The sequence below is a fragment of the Sinocyclocheilus rhinocerous genome, unplaced genomic scaffold, assembly GCF_001515625.1.
Source record: "Sinocyclocheilus rhinocerous isolate Xijiao unplaced genomic scaffold, SAMN03320098_v1.1 scaffold140, whole genome shotgun sequence".
NCBI classification, from domain to species: domain Eukaryota; kingdom Metazoa; phylum Chordata; class Actinopteri; order Cypriniformes; family Cyprinidae; genus Sinocyclocheilus; species Sinocyclocheilus rhinocerous.
The window spans coordinates 949,281-968,097 of record NW_015642053.1 but is presented as its reverse complement, the minus strand read 5'-3'; the positions used below and the strand labels follow the sequence as shown (position 1 = coordinate 968,097).

General features: G+C 37.5%; 1 protein-coding gene across 1 annotated transcript in view; it reads left to right on the top strand.

The window, feature by feature from the left end:
- Window positions 1–18,607, top strand: part of LOC107755398 (brain-specific angiogenesis inhibitor 1-associated protein 2-like) — a 49,220-nt gene extending 30,613 nt beyond the window's left edge. The window contains exons 8-15 of the mRNA XM_016572180.1: window positions 3,975–4,127; window positions 7,310–7,549; window positions 8,365–8,551; window positions 9,179–9,380; window positions 9,511–9,579; window positions 10,119–10,281; window positions 11,400–11,437; window positions 18,405–18,607. Coding sequence (XP_016427666.1) covers window positions 3,975–4,127; window positions 7,310–7,549; window positions 8,365–8,551; window positions 9,179–9,380; window positions 9,511–9,579; window positions 10,119–10,281; window positions 11,400–11,437; window positions 18,405–18,531 — 1,179 coding nt within the window. The 3' untranslated portion in view covers window positions 18,532–18,607. The remainder of the gene's footprint in view (window positions 1–3,974; window positions 4,128–7,309; window positions 7,550–8,364; window positions 8,552–9,178; window positions 9,381–9,510; window positions 9,580–10,118; window positions 10,282–11,399; window positions 11,438–18,404) is intronic.
- The last annotated feature ends 210 nt before the right edge of the window (window positions 18,608–18,817 follow it).

Here is an 18,817-nt window from a genome sequence, read left to right as displayed (position 1 = left end):
AGGAAAATGAATTTATTGAACTGTAATTCAAAGAAATGAAGCTGCTTCATGTTGTTCAAATAAAGCAGTCTGGAAAATTACAATTAGGAAAAATATTCTGGTGTTCTTTCACCTGGTAATTAAGTGATATTGTTTTTAATTATATAAAATATAGTATAACGCTAGATTAAATTATATGTATGCTAAAAAGGCAATATTTATTTTCAGCAGTTATAGGCATTTCTTTGAATTTCATTGGAATTCTACTGCCTGTTCTGTATACGCTGTTTTATGTCTTAAATCTTGGCCTTCCATAGACCTCGACAGATTCAGTGCCAAGCAGAAACAGAGGCTCAGATGCACTTGTTTTCTTGACTTATGATCAAAGGTCAAAAGTTTGATGCAGTGTGCGGCTCTGATATGGGAAGTGCATTTAGAAAACAGATGGAAATCACATTCTGATTGTTAGTTTAGCTTGTGCCTCACAGCTCTGGGTGGCACGGGGCTTCAGGAAAAAAAAAAAAAAGATATTTGGAACTGTCAGTTAATACGTCTCTGGCCTCAGCTCATATACCCCAGACAATCCCCAGGATTTTTTTATTTATTTACTTATTTATTTATTTTTTTGAGCAGTTTACTAGTTGTGAAAGCTTAGATTTACCCCTGAGAAAACACTGTGTATGTGTAAACCCTTCCCATGGTTCCCTACATGTGGCAATTCTCTCATGAGATTTCTTAAATGTCAGATTTCTATGAATGTAATTTTTTTCTGTAATAGCTTTTGTCAATTATTTATAGCTGTGTGTATGTGTTCATTCCACTTAGCGGCTCAGTATGAACCGTGGATGAATTTTACATGTGGGGCTCATGGTCCCTGCTGTGCGTCATGCTGCAGAGAGTCTGGTTTTAGAGATGGCATGAGCAGAACACTGCAAAACTCACTACACCAAGCCGAGGACAATCTTTCAAAGGCGTGAATAGTGGTACCATATCGGTTATTGACCTATTTTATGGATAATGTTATAGAGATATTGAATATATATTGGCCAGTATTAGATATTTAATTGTACATGGTAATTTCCCATATTTTTGATTAAGATAAATTGAGCTTTAGAGGAGGCAAACATTTTCACAATTGTTAAAACATTGCATGTTTCGTTTTATATAAGAAACACTGTTGTTTCAGTTTCCTCCCTGATTACTAGAGAGAAATGCAGGTCTGTTCCAGATCCCCTGCATAACTGATGCCAATATTAATACCGTGACCAATGTAATGCAGTCGTTTCTCTCTTTTTTTCCCTGAGGAATCAATGCACAGAAATTATGGCGCATTTCAGTCGTATCCTACATTCATATTCAGCACGGTTTAAAATGAGGCCAACCGGAGGGCAGGCAGATTGAGTGTCACTTATGATTTCAGGCTGCAGTAGTATAGGATAACATTACATCATTTTTGTGTGTGTATGTGTATGTACATTAGTATTCCCCTTGGATACCAAACTAAAGGCACATAGTGCAGAAATTTCTATCTAAATATGATTTCTGAACCCATTTAGCCTTACCCCACCAAACTGAGCCATATGGCAACACACTGCAGCATACAAACACACTATTTACCAACTCTAGTGTAAACCTGTGTTTACCTGTGTGTTGCAGTGTTTTTAGCCTGACAGTGTTTACTGTTGCTTAGTTGAGTATGATCATGTCTGCTACTTCACAGTGGTACTTAACGTCATGCTAATCATGCTGCTTGTCCATTACCTGAATCACTGGGAGATTGTAAATATAGATGTTGTTTTTTTTTGCCATGCTCCTGTATTTGTAATATCTGATGGTACAAATATAGTTTATGCAGCTTAGTCATTTAAATAAATCATTGCTGAACCTCTGTTGCCTCAGGCCATATTACAGTAAATATCTATGAAAGCTGACAGAAAAAAACATTGGTTTTCATCCAACAAGTAGGTAAAATAAAGCAAATTACTACCAGAATTTGCTACTGAATGTGCACAATGTGTAACTAGTGTAGGGTCATTTTGGTAATTGTAAGATGCAGAAATACATTATACATTTGAGTATTGCCTGTGCGACAACATATTTTTATACTCGTACCTGGCAACAGACTTGCGCTGGTTCTACGTCTGCAGTTGTGTAAGTGCACTCGCTGGACCTCAACATTTAATCTTAGCATGTGACTTGTACATGAACTGTACATGTAAATGTACTCTTCATGACTCGGACACTGAAAAAAATTTAATAGGAGTAGAAAAGGGGTCCTGACCATGGGTCATTAAATACAAAGAAGATCCTGCAATATAGTGCTGTCATTATCCAGAAAGAATAAGACAGACGTCATATCTGATCCATTAGCGCACAAAACACGCAGTCTACATGCGGATGTGGGCTACGATGATGTTCAAGTTGAAAAATATTAATTTTAAAAAGATATTAAATTACTTCTGCTTACAATTACAGCTTATATATAACATTCAAAAGTTATGTTATAATAATAAAAATAAATAAAAAATCTTACTGACTGCAACTTTTAATGTACAGTATATGCTAGTTTGTCTCTAAAAAGTCATTTTAAGTTGCTTTTTAAGGGTGTTTACACTTGAGAACTGAACTCCAAAAGGAAGAGAAATGCCTTCATAATGGCTTTTTTGCCAAGTATGTAGTTTCTAATTTTGTAAGATCCTGGAAATAACAGAGGAGAAGTGTAACCACCATGCTTTGACCTCAGTGTTTTCTTTCTTGTCACCTAGAATTTTTGCTAAGCAAATCTCAGTTCACTTTAGTTACAAGTCACAAGCAGAAGTTTTTCAAGCTTGATAAAATGATGTGGCTCACTCTTTGGGTTGATGCCATGTGCAAAAATATTTAGCGTGCAGCTGTTTTGGTGTGCTGATCATGCTACCTGTCAGCAGTGTGTCCAAATTCCCACTCATGATCAGAGAGAATCCTGGAAATGCTACATTTTACATCTAGTGTTTTACCTACAGGCTTATTACATCTAAACTAGCTTGAGAACTCATTACCTGCTTTTATATTTGACACTACAACATCTGTTTCAATGCTGAGGCGTTTTTAGAATCTCTTCATTTTGTTGTTTTTTCCCCTCTTTCATCTCTCACATTCTTTCCCACATGAGTTTAATGCAAAAGTATTACAAACAAGTCTATCTGATGTACATTAGAGCAACTAAACCTACAAAACTATGTGTTCTGGTACTGGTGTCTAAGACCAGATGTGTACCAAATGAGTTTTAAACTCTGGATGAAGCATTGCTTTATTCATTTCAGTTGTGCAAGGCACAAAACCCATGAAACGCAAAGACTGAGAGTCTGAGTGAACATATTGTACACGTTCATACATTACTGTGAACCCATAACACATTTTTGCATGATGCAATGACCTTTTCTAACTTGAGACTAATAATAGACTTGCAAGCAGTGATTCCAGCCTTGTTCATTAACACTTGGTAGGAAGAATCAGCATAACTCACTGTGATACCACGATACCTACACAGGTTGAATAACCTTACGGAGTGTCACTGTGTGCGTGCAGTTTGGATTACATCCAGTTCCTACAAGGTGTATGTCCTTGTTAGATGATGTTTTGGCTGTGGCGCAATCTTTACAGAGGCAGCAGCCTTGGTAGCTTTTATGTTGTGATACATACTTGAGTTGGATTTTTTATCATTTTACTATTGAATGCTAAATGATGAACATGACCTTCTTTGTTACTTGGATTCTCTGATCAAAACAAACAGGCCGGTTAAATTCAGCCCTCACCAGCTTTGCATGCTATGGATCATTGAGCTTTAGCATTCCCATTTGCTTTCATACAATGAGAGTAACAGCAAGCCTACATGGTTGTCATTTGAAATGTACGGTTTCTCCTAGCATGGTCGTCACTACATCAGGCTGCGTCAAACTGGGGCATTGTTTGTCGTTTTTTTATGTCTGCTTTACGCCACCTTCCCTGTCCCTCAGTACGTCGAGACCATCAGCAGCAAACAAAATGAGCTGGATAACTACATCTCTGAGAGCTACAAGAACGCTCTGTCCGAAGAGAGACGGAGGTATTGCTTCCTCGTTGACCGTCAATGTGCATTGGCCAAAACAAGCAACGCCTACCACACCAAGGTGAGATTTCACATCATGCTGAAGAAATTTTGGGTCGCAGAAACACTGAAATTCAGTTAATTTAAGTAAAAATTGTGTTAAGCATGCATTTTAGCCATTATTTGCACATTTAAATGTGTTAAAGACAACATGAAATGCCATTTACAACATATTTAGCTTTCACATTATGACATATTTAATAATTAATACAAATTTGGTTGGATGACTTGGTCAGTTAAATTGATAAAGCCTTATGTCAAAGATATAAGTTTTGATTACATGTTGTCTTTAACCATCAATCATGTAATGTATTAATTCAGATCATATACTATAAATAATAAGTATCCATAAATTATATACTTGGACAACTCCATACTTTGTTTTCAGTTGTTTCTGCTCCCAAGTCCCATTTAGTCAGTCATTCATTCCATTTCAGTGCTGATCATTCCGCCATGCTTGCTAGAGAATGTGCTATACTGTGTATTTTGAGAAAGTTTCTTAATTTGGGTCTAAAATGCACTGTATGTAAATGCTTGTGCTGTACAATTGTGTTTTGTACAGTATACAATGCAAAATGATTTATAACCAAGACTACATTTGATTGCTTATCAATTGAATCAAAGAGATTTAATCAAGGTGGTGCCACCAATATATAAAACACAAGGGTGAAGGATGATTATTCTTTTTAGAACATTACATTCACACTGAACAAAAATAGAGCAGAGATCTGGTGGTATCTGGTGGATTCACCAGCATGCAGAAGAAGACCAGTCATTCCCGCGTAAGCGAGATTCACTCCTCTACTGTGACGCCCACGCTTCAGAGTTGGTGATAGACAGAGCGTTGGGAGCAATGATGGCAAGAGAAGCAGAAGAAAAAGGGAGGGCCAGGCAGAGAATGGCCCACTTTTACAAGAACAGACTGTTCAGATGATAATCACTGTTTTCATGTATGTGTGTAGGAAGACTCATACTGAAGAAATTTCTCTGCAGGCAACTGCAAAAATATTTTAGACAAAGACAAAGAGGCACTACCTCACAGTGGAAAATTAAATTGGGGTTTAGTCTATGTAGTGCTACTTTATTATCCACTTTTGTGAGAACAGGAAGAGTGAAGTGACGTGAACAAAACTGACCATCTGCCAGAGTTTGTCATGGCTGGATCTTAACACCGTCACCCACAACAGTCATGGTACTTGATACTTACTCACTCACTCGTCTGCAACTGATGGCAGAAGGAACAAAGAGAGGATAAAAACTCTCTCATGCTCAGATGACTAAGAGATTTTACCACTGGGAAGAAAATTGAAAAGAAACCTTTTAAACACCTAATGAAATTTGCAAGTTTGAATGGTTCACAGATTTCTCGGGAACTAATAGGCAGTTAGTAGTGGTCTCTGAATTGCATTTGTGTGATGCCCTTTCACACAAATGCAATTCAGAGACCACTGCTAACTGCCTATTAGCAAGATTTAGCATATGCTTTTATCCAAAGTAATTCACTGTGCACTTATTGCAGGGTCATTCCTCATGGATCAACTTGAGATCAAGTGCATTACTGTTTGAGGGGTTTGAGCTAGAAACAAGATATTTAGGGTCTTTAATATTAGTATACATTAGTGTTTAATCAAGGATAGTAAGTCATACAGGTTTGGAACAAAATGTGACCGAGTAAATAATGACAGAACTTTCATTTTTAGCTAAACTGTCCTTTCAAAACAATGTTAAAATCGCAAATGCTTCAGGTTGGCTTCAGTAGTTTAATAAGCTGTGGCTACTGAATCTTATGACTATACACATGATCTGTCCTGCTACTCTTGAAACTTTTGGATCAGCATAAAGTCCGGATGAAACGCAAACTGCGCTCATCTTTTATTTTTCTATTGTGACGTATATATCAGAGTGAAATGGCTTCTTAAAAAAAAATGTAGGGTTGGACTTGATTTTGTCCATTAGGAATCGATTGGATTGTTGTTGTTTGCAAAATCATGCGATCTCATGTGAGTGACGGGTTGCTAGAGGGGAGAGATTATTGTCCCACCTTTTGCGTCGGTGCACACATCATCAGAGAAGACATGCCTTAGCGAAGGGGAGGAGAATTTTTTGTTTTTATCACAAGGGCAGTTAATTTTATATTTAAAAAATATGTACACGGATATTTAATTTATAATAAACACTGCAATATTCATAAAAATAAGAATTGTCCATTTTAATTTCATGGTGACTAAGATTTGCCAGTTTGCAAATGAAGAGTGTTAGCGTTTCTGCTTTTATGAACCCGATGAGGTCGTGACACAGTCTGCAGGTGCTCAGACATGCAGGCAGGTGATAATTGCTTTGTGTAGGGTGGTATGTGGTTGTGACTTAGAAAAGGACCGTAGGGGCTCAGTAGTACTGACCTGTGCCAGTCAAAAACAGACTATGGAGGTATTATAAGTACAGAGCAAAGGAGAGTGATGAAAAAAAGATTTTGGCATGTTACAAGGGTGTAGGCATTTAGAAGACCTTTCATCCAATGCAATGTGTAGTACATTTACCACACTTATGTTAAAGAAACTTTGCACTTAACCAAAATGTGGTGGATTTAGGTAGATTTTTAGCGTAACCTTTAGTGTAAGTTTTAGGTGAACTGTTGCAACACGTCAAATTGTTGATTAACTTTTCATTTGTCACATCTATTTGAAATTTGGCTCTTCGGTCTTTTAAATAAGCATCCATGTACTGCTCAAACAGATGATCTGAATTACAGAAAAGAGTTCAAAGATAAAGTTGCACTTCCTGTGCTCTACATTCAGAGGTCTCCAGGCGTTCCTCATCTCTCTTACTGGTCGTAGAGCTCAGCCAGGCTCACTGCCTGTGCATAGGGCAGTGTAATGAGGCAATTTCAGGCTTCAACCTACAGGGAGGGGAGGTTGTCAGGATAGAGAGGGATGTCTCAGAGCTTCAGAGGAACGCGAGGTGAGGAGGGATCACTTTATCACACTTTATCGCATTCCCTCTCCCTATCAGTCCATCAACTGAAGAGCTCACCCCTGAAACCTCAGCTATATATTCACAGAGAGAGTCTGTATTTGGTCTGTTATCCTTGATTTGCCAACATGGGTTTTCTAGACTAATCTAAATTATTCTCTCGCAGTTGTGTAAAGCTTGCATCACTTATGCTAGGTGCTAATACTAGTTGTGGCGCTGTTTGTTTGTTTTTAGGGCAGAGACTTGCTGACGCAAAAGATCCCATTGTGGCAACAAGCGTGTGCCGATCCAAATAAACTCCCAGAGCGGGCAATGCTTCTAGCTCAGCAAATGGGCTCAGGAGCGTCAGGGACACTGGGACCCAGTGTCCACCACACCTCTAAATCTAGCCTGACCATCTCAGACCCCATCCCTGGGGCCAAGCCACTTCCTGTGCCACCTGAGCTCGCAGCTCTCATGGGGAACCAACAGACGGTGAGTTAGAATCCCAGTCCGACCCAAATAAAAAAAAATGTGAGCCACAAAATAATACAGTGTCTTAACTTCAGCAAGATAATTTGTAAATGGTTGCATTAATGATGAGTATAATTACATCTTATGTACTCAACTTTGTAGAGTAGGGGGCGCACTCACGGCCATAGGAATGAGAGAGTTCTCAAATTTAGTATAGATGGATATAAAGTCATTAAAATACAGTTCCATAATGACCACAATGCTGTGAAAAGAATAATCAGAAACCTGCTGGCACTTACAGCTCTCTTTAGTTTACAGTTTATCACAGTGCAGTAACAATTATTATGCATTTCAAAGAATATTAGTCCACACCACAACCTAATTATAACAGCACAGAGGAACGATATCAATGGAATCGCTTTCAAAATATTTTTTTCCAGCTAATAATAAATGATCAAAATATTGACAGCCAATGAGAATCCATCCTGTTTTAAAGAGCTTGAGCATTTAAAGTGGCAGATGGCATAACTGCAAGTTTTCTCTGTCATTGTGTTTGCAACTGCATAGGACCAAATCTCTGATTTACATGGGAGAGATTGTACTATATCAAGTCACAAATGGTTAAAACTGTGTACAAGACATGCGTTAAAAAAAAAGCTGCATCTTATAAGGAAGGACATTCATTTAAATCTCATTTGGGAGTAGTGCGACTAATGCTTGATGGTATTTTTTATTTTACTTGTCTCAAAATGCAGAGAAATGCATGTATACTATACAAGTATAAATGGAAACTAGGTGTCTTATTTGTTCCTAAAAATGTGAATTGCATCTTGCAGAGGATGATGGGAGTAGATGGTGTTCCCATGGTGAATGGCTCAGGGGTCCATGGGGGAGAAGACTACCAACGCTGGATGGAGACCAGAGCCGCACACGAGAAACCGGCCCACAGACACGGTGGAGAGACCTTCTCCAACACCCTGCCTGTCCGCAAAGTTGCGCCTGTAAAGCCCAAGAATACTTTGGGTAAGTTAAGGGACTTACCTTCGACAATGCAAACAGTAACTCTCTGATCATGACATCTGGAAGATTTCAGTGCTGTTTATTCAATACCCAGAATCTCTATATGACTTAATAATCCGCCGTCTGTATTTATAGCTGTGTCAGTGTCTGTGCACCTGTGCGTTTCTCTCTCACTCTCTCCTTGTGAAAGAAGTGAGTGTTCCTCTAGTGAGTGGACAATAACAGGGCAAACACTGCTGGAAATGAAAACAGGGCAGAGCAGGTGGGAATAGAGAGGACAGCTTTAAAAATGGATAGAAAATAGGTGAAGGGTATAGTTTCTCTTCGAGGGAAGTATTTTTAAGAAGGAGCGGAAACGAAGTTCTTAATGAGCGGCGTTCACGACCTTTAGGTAGAATTTTATAAGGCAACTCAAGTAGTCCTAAATGGATTCCAATAGTTTGACGTTATTATGTTAAAACAAACATTCTAAATGCAAAAATACAACAAATATAAGGTCCAATATTTAATTTTTAATCTATTGGATTGTACGATACGTTTTGAATGAAATGTACGTAATTTTTCTGTCATTTTTCTTCTTGCATAGTTATAAAAAATTGCTCACTATGGTTTTCTAATCTCTGACCCCAGCAGAGACACAGACCCTCCCCAGGTCTAGCTCAATGGCAGCTGAGCTGGAGAGAAATGGACGGACACGCGTTCAGGCCCTCTTCTCTCATGCCGCCGGGGACAACAGCACACTCCTCAGCTTTATGGAAGGAGACATCATTACACTGTTGGTGCCTGAAGCCCGGGACGGCTGGCACTACGGCGAAAACGAGAAAAACAGAATGTACGTGTCTTGTGGTTAACTTCACAATACAATTTGTCCATGCATACAGAAAAACAAGCACATTTTTAATTTAAGAATTTGATGAACCAGAGAAACTGCTTCAAATTCCACGTTGTATGTGTCCTATCAGGAGAGGCTGGTTCCCGTTCTCCTATACCCGCGTGATTCCTGAACCAGACAGCAATAAACTCCACGTCAGGTGAGTCTGTTTGAATATTAATGCGTTTACAAAAGCCCGTTCAATGTTTAAATGCCATTTAATATTGTGCTGGCACAACCTATGAAATGCATTTAGAGAACTACGTCATGAGCTGCATAACACCATTAAGCATGCAACTGAGAAAGGCTTTACTGTTGACATGACCAATCAAACCTGACCTTGTTTACTTTATTCATGCACATGCATAGTCTTGTTGTGATTGATTCATCAGTGCATATTATTCCAAAGAGAACAGCCTTCGTAACCTTTAATTCAAAATAAAATGCCTTGCTCTTCCTCTGATACGATTTTCCTTTTTTACTAATGTCACTTGGATGATGTTAATATTGTCATAATGCTATAATTAGCTATTTAGGTCAAATTTGAGCAATTGTGCATTACGTTTGGCTCTATTCTAGTACACAACGCCCACTTTCTTGATCCAGTCATTCCCAATGGATAAAATAAAGTCCTAAATTTTTCACGTTACAGAAATGAAATCACGTTAACTAATAGTGTGTATATGTGTGTGTTTGTAGTTTGCAGCATAGCAGGAGCAGCAGCACAGGAAATCTTCTGGAGAGAGAGATGGCGTTGCCGACACCTGATTACGGCATGCCCACACGCTTCCTCAGCCAGCAGCAGAGCACACCACACAGCCGACAGAGACCATACAGCGTGGCAGTGCCAGGATTCTCACAAGTAGGCTATGCACACACACACATCCTGCCTATTCTTAATGCAGTGTCATTCTACATCCAATACAAAATGATTAACCTTGATAGATGTATGGAGTTATCAGTATAGCTTTCTATAAAAATGTTAATAGTACTGAAGCATTAATCACCTTATGTAGACATTTATCAGACATGCTGAAATATAGCAGGGCGACAGTTCGATTAATGCAGCCCAATCTCCAGCTAACTGCATAGAGGACGTTCCAGGACATTACCCTAAACCGAGATCAGTTTCCACCTGTGACCATGTGTTATTTTAACAGCCTGAGCCCACATTAGAAAAGACCTGCCCTGTTTGATTAAACTTCCCTTTGAGAGGCCATTTTGGACATTTACAAATAGATGGGTTTGGAGTGGGAACAAAGAGAAACGACTGCAGTGAGAGAGCGGGTATTTGTCTGTGGAGGTCTTCACTTTAAATTAAATGCATTTTTATACAGGTACAGATACATACAGCAGCCTTAGAACATTTAAGCTATTTTTCAAATGTATTTGTTTCAATATTTCAACCTGGATTTCACCAGGAAAATAGCTATAGAAGCTGGCATGGAGTTACAAACAAACAAAATCTAGTGTTTGTCTTTGGCATTTAAAACCATCATTTATTTTTGAGAATGGTTTGAATGAAAAACATGTTTGTGTACTACACTTCACTGAAATAATTATACTTGCAATGGCTTGCAATTACTTAAATATGCATGAATAAGCATGCAAATACTTTTTTAGTATTAAAAGAAGTAGGGCTTTGTTATGTAACAAAGCCAGCAACAAACATCTCATCTCAACTCTCTCATCCTTACCCCCGGGTCCCCTCCTTAGTGCATTCAATATTAATTAAGTTTTGATTGGGGAAAAAAAGGACATGTTGTGTATGTCTGTTGTGTTTCTCTGTTCTGAGTCAGTGCTCAATTGGTTCCGGTTCAGGATGCACTCAATGACCTCCTTTTTTATTCCTGGTTACAGCAAAATGCTTTAACTATCATCAATACTGCAGTTCATAAGTGTTATGCATTCTTCTACTGCCGTCTACTGGGCATTTGAGGAAAAGTAGATGACTAAAAGATGTTCTCTTTTTCTTCACAGCAAGGGTTGGAGGAGTACGAGTCTCGATTCCAAACGAGGTAAGACCTAAATTTTTACTTTTTACTGCCAACTGAACAGAAACAGTATTTAAAAAAGCATATTAGTTTGTCTGTAAGTTCTTTCTTTGTTTTCTTTTTATTTGACTTATTCTTCTCTGGTTTTGTTTGAATTTAAAAATCCCACATATTTTGAATTTTGATTATGGCAAGCAAAAAAAGTCTTGTTTGCTTGACCTGCAGCCGGAACAGACGAACATAGCTGACGTTTCTGAAGGTCTAGCCCAAACATAAGGTGGGCGGGTGACCAAACGGCACCTAAACCCATATTGAACAAGGCAGAAACCTCTGATTGTTTAAATGGGTTTCATAAACCTCGCAATAATATACTGTAGTTACTCGTTTTTGGTCTTTTCCCATAGATGAGAGCCATACCTACTCTCTTGAACATGGTGTAGCCATACTTTATCAATTTGAATGAACTTTTTTTTTTGTATTGTACAAAGCACCTTGTGTGACATCACTATAATAAATAAATAAATAAACCCTTCTGGGTCATCTATGGGGAAGACCATTCCCAGCTTTTATTCCAAATTCCTTTAGCATCACAATTTAAAGTAGATATAGATTAAATATTTTAAAATGTTTTATTTTTCCATTTAAGTTACCATTCCATTCTTGCTTTTGCTGTCCATGTGTGTTTGTCTTAAAGGGGTGGTTCATTGCGATTTCACTTTTTTAACGTTAGTTAGTGTGTAATGTTGCTGTTTGAGCATAAACAATATCTGCAAAGTTACGAAGCTGAAAGTTAAATGCAAACGGAGATATCGTCTTTTAAAATTCTGGCAGTTTAATGCCTACAAAAACGGCTGGTAGGGACTACAACAAGTTACTTCCCGGGTTCGTGACATCACAAACCCAGATAAACCCCGCCCTCGGGAAAAGGCAGCAAAGGGGGCGATGCCATGCTGCGCTGCTTTAGAGAAGAGGAAGAGAAAACTAGAGGTGCACGTAAAAATCTGTTCATATATGAATCGCGATTCTGTCTTCTAACGATTCTAATGGATTCACAGGTTTCAAAATCAATGTTCAAAAGCAGTGGTTTTCAAAACTGTTCCTCACGTTCCCCTGCTCTGCATCTCTCTCTCTCTCTCATTCAGCTCAGCTCCACAACAAAGAACTGTAACTTCCAATTATACACTTATTTTCACATAGCTAAGAGAAGCATTAAACATGGACGCGCTTTCAGTTGCCGTACTGTATTAAAGCTTTAATCAAGATAAAACCCTATATTAAAATCTAACATAAGCAGTAGCATTTACAAATAACAGCATATCTAAAAGCATGAGACAACAACAAACAAAAAACATAGGCCTAACATTAAAAGCCCTGCTTGCACAGGTTCTGCACGATCCTCTTCAATAATATCCTCTGCTTCTCAATCAGGCTCAAACTGATAAGCGATATTAACAACGCCTTTGTTTACAATACAACCAGAGCACATGCCGCTGAGGTGAGGGGCGGGACACTTAGACGCGCACTAGAGGCGGTTTAGCCAATCACAACACACTGGGCTAGCTAACCAATCAGAGCCCATCATGTATTTCTGAGGGAGGGGCTTCATAAAAACAGGAAAAGATCAGCCCATTTCTCAGAGAAGGGACAGAGCTGTGTGGAGTAAAGGTAAATTATGTGAAAAATAATGCGTTTTTTTTTTTTAACTAAGCATTAACACATGTTAGACTGCACCCCATAAATACAATCAAGCCTAGAAAAAACCCAGTGAACCACCCCTTTAATTAGTCTTTTAGTGTCTTTTTTTCCCATTTTAATTCCTGTAGGGAAATTCATGAGAAGCAGTGTTCCACATGCTACCCCCAATATTTTCAATACTTGTAGTTCACTTTATACCTTGCTGTACACCATTTAGATTTGACCCCCATGATGCATTTAGAACAATGGGCTCCATTTTCACAATACATGTGTGTGGTTTGGTTTTAAAGCTTTTTCTGATTTCTGATTAGAACACATTTGAATTGTTTACATTTTACTTCTGAACCACACACACACGTGACTTGTAGGAAATGCAGCCCATCACTTGTTTGTAACGTCCATTAATAGAGATTAGTATTAGCAGTAATATTAAAGGGATAGTTCACTCAAAAATGAAAAAAAAAAAGTTATCTTTTACTCTTACCCTTCCTGGGACCACAAAAAAGGTAAAAAAATTAATAAAAAATTCCTATATTCATAAATCTCTTGAACCCTATTCAATGAATCTGACTGATCTGGTTCTTGAGTTCAACTCTGAAGGGAAAGGTTATCAGTGCACAGTATAAATTTCCATCTGTTTCTCACCCAAACTTGACGTAATTGGATCCAGAACACTTGCAGTATAGTGCACAAGTCGTATGGACTAATTTGCCCGATAAGCTGCAGTCCTCGTTCAATGAACCTGGGAAAAAAAGAGAGCACCAGTACATTGGTGTTCCACATAAAGAAAGTCACACAGGTTTGGAACGTATAAGTAGATGATGACCATTTTCATTTATGGGTGAACTATTCCTTGAACATCAGTGCTTTATGCTCTTTGTGCTTCAATGTGTCTGTGTCCAAAGCCAACCTGGCAGCATCTCCCTCTCTTTGTTCCACAGTGCGGAGGGCAAATTGATTTCGACAGTGTGAGAGGACAGACAAACACAGAGACACCACCTTCACCTCCATCCACACACACTCCCCTGTCTTCCTTTATCTCTCAACAATCCATCCCCCTTCACTCCACCCTCAGAGGAAGAGGATCTAGATCCACCCTTCCCACCTTCTAGTTCCCTTATTTTATCCCAGTCGGAAGCAGCCTAACGGAACCGGAATGCTGAGTATTCCATGCTGACCTTCCTCATTATACGCTCCTAACATGAGAATGTTGAACTTACTTTAGAAAACATGTTGAATTGTCTATCTCTTGCCTGTCTTTCATGCATGTACATGTCAACAATGTATAAATGCATAACTTTTGCCATCCAGGGGTCCACGGATTTAAAGGAATAGTTTACATGAAAATGAAAATTCTGTTGTTTACATGATTTTATTATATTATTTTCTTCTATGGAACACAAAAAGACTTATTTATGAGATCGAAGAAGTATTTTCTTTCCTTGCAATGAAAGTGAATGGTGACCAGATTTTCTCTGAACAAAATGCTTTTTGTTTTGTTTTGTTTTTGGGTCATTTTGGAGTTTGACAGCAACTGGACCCCATTCACTTTCACTTGAGGGAAGAGAACAGCTCAGAAATCTAAATTTCTTGTTTTGTTTTGTTTTGTTTCTGTGGAAAATAGAAAAGTTGTATAGGTTTGGAACAACACGAAGGCGAGTAAATACATTTTTTTTTTGTTGAACAAAAAATCTTAAATGAAAACCAATGTGGTAATATGATTACATTTATTGTTTGTAACAATACCTGTGGGTTTATCCAAGTATAAATGACTGTTAATAATGAAACTCAGCTGAGAAAGACCGTATTCTGTACATTGGTAAGTTTGCATATTTAAAAATATATACAGTATATATATTCAGGTGTTTTTTTTAATTATTCCTTTTACATTGTACAATTGAATGAAACTGATGTAATTAATTAATCACAACTTTCAGTGTTTTTCCATTTCATTGTTTATATCGCTGATGTAAAGGGTCTCTGTGATCTCATAATATCTCACCTGGAGTCCCTTCAATGAAGTATCTGTTTTCTAAATGCATCAAGCGTTGTAGATCAGGACGGTGAATTCTGATGTGCAGTACACACTTGACCTTCCCTGGGTCTCAAGTGAAGATTGCGTTTGAAAGCCTGGAAGTTGAATTGGAACAAATTCTTTAAATATAAATGACAAAAATGGGTTGTTTCTGGAATTCATGGTCCATGCATGAAAGAAAAGACAACTGGTACCTACATATCCATGTCTCATCACCATCCACGAGTGAAGCAACAAGCAGTGAGAAGCTGTGTGTTAGTGATTTCACCACACATGAGAGGTGTATCCCTCTTAACCATGGTACAGTAAATCACTGTAACACATGGTAACGAGCGGTTCATTGCTTGTATGAATAAAAACAGAAAGGAATGAACAATATAGTTTTGGTCTAGGCCAGTTACGGTTGCCAAGAGACATCTCAAATTTATTAATGTAGAATGTTTAGCTCATCCAATCAGATTTTAGAATCGGAACTATCCACTGATGTTTGTGTTGCGATTCATCCATATTAATGATGTGCCGAGTCTTAATATTAATATAATCCATGTGATCCAGTGCCTTGTACATAGCACACAATATTTGTAAATACTATAACTGATAATCGAATGTTAAATTGCAAACAGGAGTATTTCTGATTTTTTTTCTTTGACATGGATGCATTGTTTAATTTGGTTCAACAAGATCCCTGCGGATCCCTGTACAGCTTTTAGATTCGAAACATATGTAAAAACAGCAATAATCAAATTTGATACCATACTTTTTGGTTTAGTATCAATTTAAATATGATCATTTATGCTTATAATTCACTTACACACCACTTGTGTGAGTTTTTTAGCCTTTTTCACAGGAGTGAAAGCTGAAGTCTTTTAGTTCCAGTGTTGTAATGTAATCAGGGAACTGATTAAATGCTTTGAAATAGCCTTTTTCATAGAAACAAAATGCTTATGATTAAGCTATAAAAGAGACAATGTTTCTCTGATGTGATAGAAACACCACATTGCTTGTCTGGTCTAGTAATTGTTTAAAGGTGCACTGCTCTATATTTTCTCTGTATTGTGCTTGAAAAGTCGATTTATTGTTGTACATGAAGGTGATGCACAATTAAATAAAAAGCACCTTCATTATTACCACAAAGTATGCGTGGAGACGTCCAGATTGTACACTTGCTTTCACTTTTCTCATGCTTTCCCGCACCAAAGATCCTGCCAGGTTCTTTGTGTCTGTCTGTCTCTCCTCCGGCTATAGTTTTTTTTTGCTTTTGCACTGTTTGTCTTTTTCTGTGTGTAACTAAACCAACGTCTTGCTGTAGCTCTGCCAACACGCTCCATCTCTGTTTTGATGAATTTAGAGACAAACGCAGTAAGGTGTCAAGGACTGGAAGCCAGTGCCAGTGTTTCTTTCTGCACTAGAGTAAAGACCATGGCACAGCCGCGACACTCAGAGAGAGCTCCACCTCTGTCATGATATTTATGTCGTTCTCTTCCGGAATGCCCACTTTTTGGATGTGAAAGGAGAGAAAGTACAATAATTGTACAGCGAAGTATATACACTCCAATATGCATGTACTTTGGGCGACATCAGAACAGTGTAATGTTGCTAAATGACCATGTGACTTTCTACTCTTGAAAAGATGAATAAACATTTCTTCAGATTAAAGCGGTGTAGTCATTTCTTAGCTTGAATTTTGTGACTTTATGGTTATTGCCATGAATAGAATATGAGATTGTCGACAATTGAATTCATTTGTCTCTAAATTGATCTGTAATTGTGTAATATCTGTGCAGTTTTTGTGCTTGTCATAATGCTCAGATTGATCACTGCAGACACTATCAATCTGAAATGTAATACTATTACATTCTTCATTTAGAACGCAGCTTTCACTGTGCTACTCATTTTACTCTTATTAAACATGGTCAGGTTTTGAATTATACGTCAATGAAATGTTCAGAATAACATACTAACATACTACTGTTCCCGCATTATATTTAATGTACATGGGCACAAAATTAGGGAGAGGAATTGTAAAACAATTTCATGAATCCGGTTTCGTATTTCTTTTAGTACTTTTTAAAGAATAAATACTGCCTAATGATGAACTAAATTCAATAATAAATATTTACAAATACTTGCAAAATGGTAGATTTATTATGACTTGTTACAGTGTAGTCAGTGCTATTTTATAACTGGCCATTTTTAACAACACTAACATTACAAAAAAATCTAACAAATGTATTTGATCCCATAATTTGAAGCATTTTTGAAACTATCAGATGTCATAATTTTGACAATCTGCTGAACTGATGTTCAGTTCACTGTAAAAAGTTGCTCTCCTTTGGTTTGTCCTTCTGAAGTTGATGATCTTGTACCGTTTTGTACCATTTTCTGTGAAAGTGGCTACTGATTTTCTTTTCTTTTTAAATTCATATAACCATTTACAGTATAGTTTCTTACATTAAATAAGGCAAATAGCCAAATTCCAGGCCTGTTCTCATTTTTTCAGTGTGGTTCCTGAATTTGAACGCTTTTGAGTGAGTAAACTATGGTTTTATCTCCATGATCATGTATCATTTTAATGTATAGCGGAAAAAAACTGAAAGAAAATCGCATGCTTCTGACTTAATTGAATATCTTAATTTCAAATGGAAATGCGTATCATTTTTTTAGTAGTAATATTTTAAGCAAAGAGTAGTTTGTTAGTTTTAAATATATAACAATATGGCATAAAATGTATTGTGATACTTCATGGTTGTACAATTATTCAGTCATTAGTGTTCAAAATGCTTTTTGGGTCTCTGTATATTATGTATAGCACGTCAGACTTATAACTAGGCCTGATTTTACTTCAGTTTCAGGTTCTTTCCTCCTCAGTCTGTGACAAAGCTCCAGCTTTCTAAAGAATTCAATTTACATGCACAATTTCATATTTGAATGCAGAATATGATGTGATCATTTCCTGACATGACTGTCAATATAGTGACTCTGAAATGAATCTTTTGAGCAGCCATGTGTGTGTAAATGACGCAGGGAAGAGACTGAAGTTGAATTACAATCAGCACGACTGATTTTAAAGCATGAATAATCTCAAATTTTAATTTCCTTCCATTTTTATTCCCTCAAATGTTAGGCTTCAAACCTCCTTTTTAAAATTCATGCTGCATGTTATATTGTCCAAGATTTTTGGTAACAACTTTTAAGCATGCATAAAAAGAACAGCACGTCAGTCCGTTATATAATGTTATGGTTTGTATTTTTATTTTTTAGAGTGACGGATCCTCTCCAATTCACCACATTTGCGCTCACATCTCGCCAAAGACAAAGCAATTCCAACAGCAAGCAGAAACCCAAACTCATTATAACCGAAGACCTAGGATCTCGACTCCCTTATTAGGACATCAATGTTTCAAACACATTTTTGCATGTCACATGGACTAGAGCTATACTGTACAGAACTTTCTTACAGCAAATTACCCACAATCCTCAGTCAAAGCAACAGAAGGCGATGCTCTGAGCTTCTGATCATTCAAGTATCGCCATTGCTACTAATTGATGATCCATTTTAAGCTTGATTTGTTTTTTGTATATATAAAAATATACAAATGTAAAAACATTTAGTAAGAACTTTTTACTTTTGGAAGACCTCAAGAACGTCTGTTTGGTCCATTGAGGAAAACTAC